Raw genomic sequence first — 1,446 nt, 5'->3', positions numbered from 1 at the left:
GGGGAGAGAAGGGCGGGGGGGGGGGTCCTCCACCCCAAAACTTGACCTGGAAAGGCTCAACCCTGCCTGGAAAAGTCCATGGCCCAAGTTTTTTTTTTTTTTGTCTGCCCAGTGCCTCTGGGAACAGAAGTAGGGCTCCCCCTTCCCTTCCACTGCCGGCAGCCACAACCACTGCATCCCAACAGGAGATGACCTTGCCCTGGGGGCTCAAAACAGCTTTTGGCAGGAATGTCAAGGACCTCCATGGAAGTGGGGGCTGGCCCTGGCCCCCTCATTCCTGAAGCCTTACCCACCTGCATGCTGCAGCCTGGCTCTGAACCACAGCCAGGGCCCACAGCCCCCTGCCCACCTCACCTGCAGATGCTGTACGTGTCCTCCCCCCGTCCCAAACCCACCCCCAAGGCAACACCAGCCCCTGGCTGAGCCCAGGGAGATGGGGCAGCACCAGGGCAGGGATGCAGCTCCAAGGACAGGGAGATGCTCCAAGCCCTTCTCCTCCTGGGCAGCATGGCACCCGCTCAGCCAGGACTGGGCCACGAGCATCCCGCTCCATGGGGATGGCTCCACGCCAGCCCCGGGCACGATGCTGCACCCTGGCTGCTTCATCACCTCCTGCAAACGCATCCTCCCCATCCCGCAAGCGCCTCTCCACTGGCAGTTTCAGCGCTTTATTGTCAGCAAGTCCTGCTACAGCACCCGGCTGTCCTCCCCACGGCTCCGGCCACAGGGGGAAGATCCACTCCTCATCCTCAGCATGGCACCGCAGTGTCCCTGGAAGCTGGGGGCTGCAGGAGCTGCAGCGGTCCGAGAACTGGCACTTAAGGAATCCTGGCTGGGGCCGCACGCTGCTCCTCCACGCTGGGTGCAGGGAGGGGGCGCGCGGCCGGGCATGGCTGTGGTCCGGTCCCGCTGGGCTGGCAGCGTGGGTCACTTGATTTCGGTCATCATTTAAAAATGTGGTTCTAAAACGCCACCGGCTCTGGGTTCTGACCAGATGCTCTCAGCTTTGTTTCTCTTTAAAAAAAAGAAGGAAAAAAACCCCAAACCTTTCTTCCCCTTTATGAGCAGTTTTCGATTTTGGCCAGAAATTGCTGTGCCCACCACTCCTCCAGGTCGATGGGAACAAAGTCTGAAAGAGAGGGGAGGGAGAGGGGAGAGCATAGCAGAGCAGGGCTCCGGGTGTTCCCCCCAGGCCATGCCCTGTGCCACTGGAAAAAAGCGACACCCCAAGATTTCCCCCACCCGTGCCCTGTCCCCAGAAGGCCAGGCTGTGTTGACAGGGACCTTCTCTCCCTGCGGATCCCTCGGCTGCTGCAGGAGCCCCCAGGCTGCGGTCACAGCCCTTGCTCCGGCTGCCGCCCGCACAGCACGTGTCCCCGGCCCCACTGCGCTCCGGCAGGGCCCTGCTTGGCCCCGGGAGAGGCCGGGGGCCCCGGCCGGGGGGCC

At 63.0% G+C, this 1,446-nt stretch overlaps 1 protein-coding gene across 1 annotated transcript in view; it reads right to left on the bottom strand.

Moving 5' to 3' along the window:
• Nucleotides 1-1,043: 1,043 nt before the first annotated feature.
• MCRIP2 (MAPK regulated corepressor interacting protein 2) overlaps nt 1,044-1,446 on the bottom strand; it is a 17,317-nt gene continuing 16,914 nt past the window's right edge. The window contains exon 3 of the mRNA XM_035895669.1: nt 1,044-1,129. Coding sequence (XP_035751562.1) covers nt 1,059-1,129 — 71 coding nt within the window. The 3' untranslated portion in view covers nt 1,044-1,058. The remainder of the gene's footprint in view (nt 1,130-1,446) is intronic.

The sequence above is a fragment of the Egretta garzetta genome, unplaced genomic scaffold (genome assembly GCF_000687185.1).
Source record: "Egretta garzetta isolate BGI_Z169 unplaced genomic scaffold, ASM68718v1 scaffold140, whole genome shotgun sequence".
Taxonomy (NCBI): domain Eukaryota; kingdom Metazoa; phylum Chordata; class Aves; order Pelecaniformes; family Ardeidae; genus Egretta; species Egretta garzetta.
This window is presented reverse-complemented; position numbering and strand designations above follow the sequence as displayed.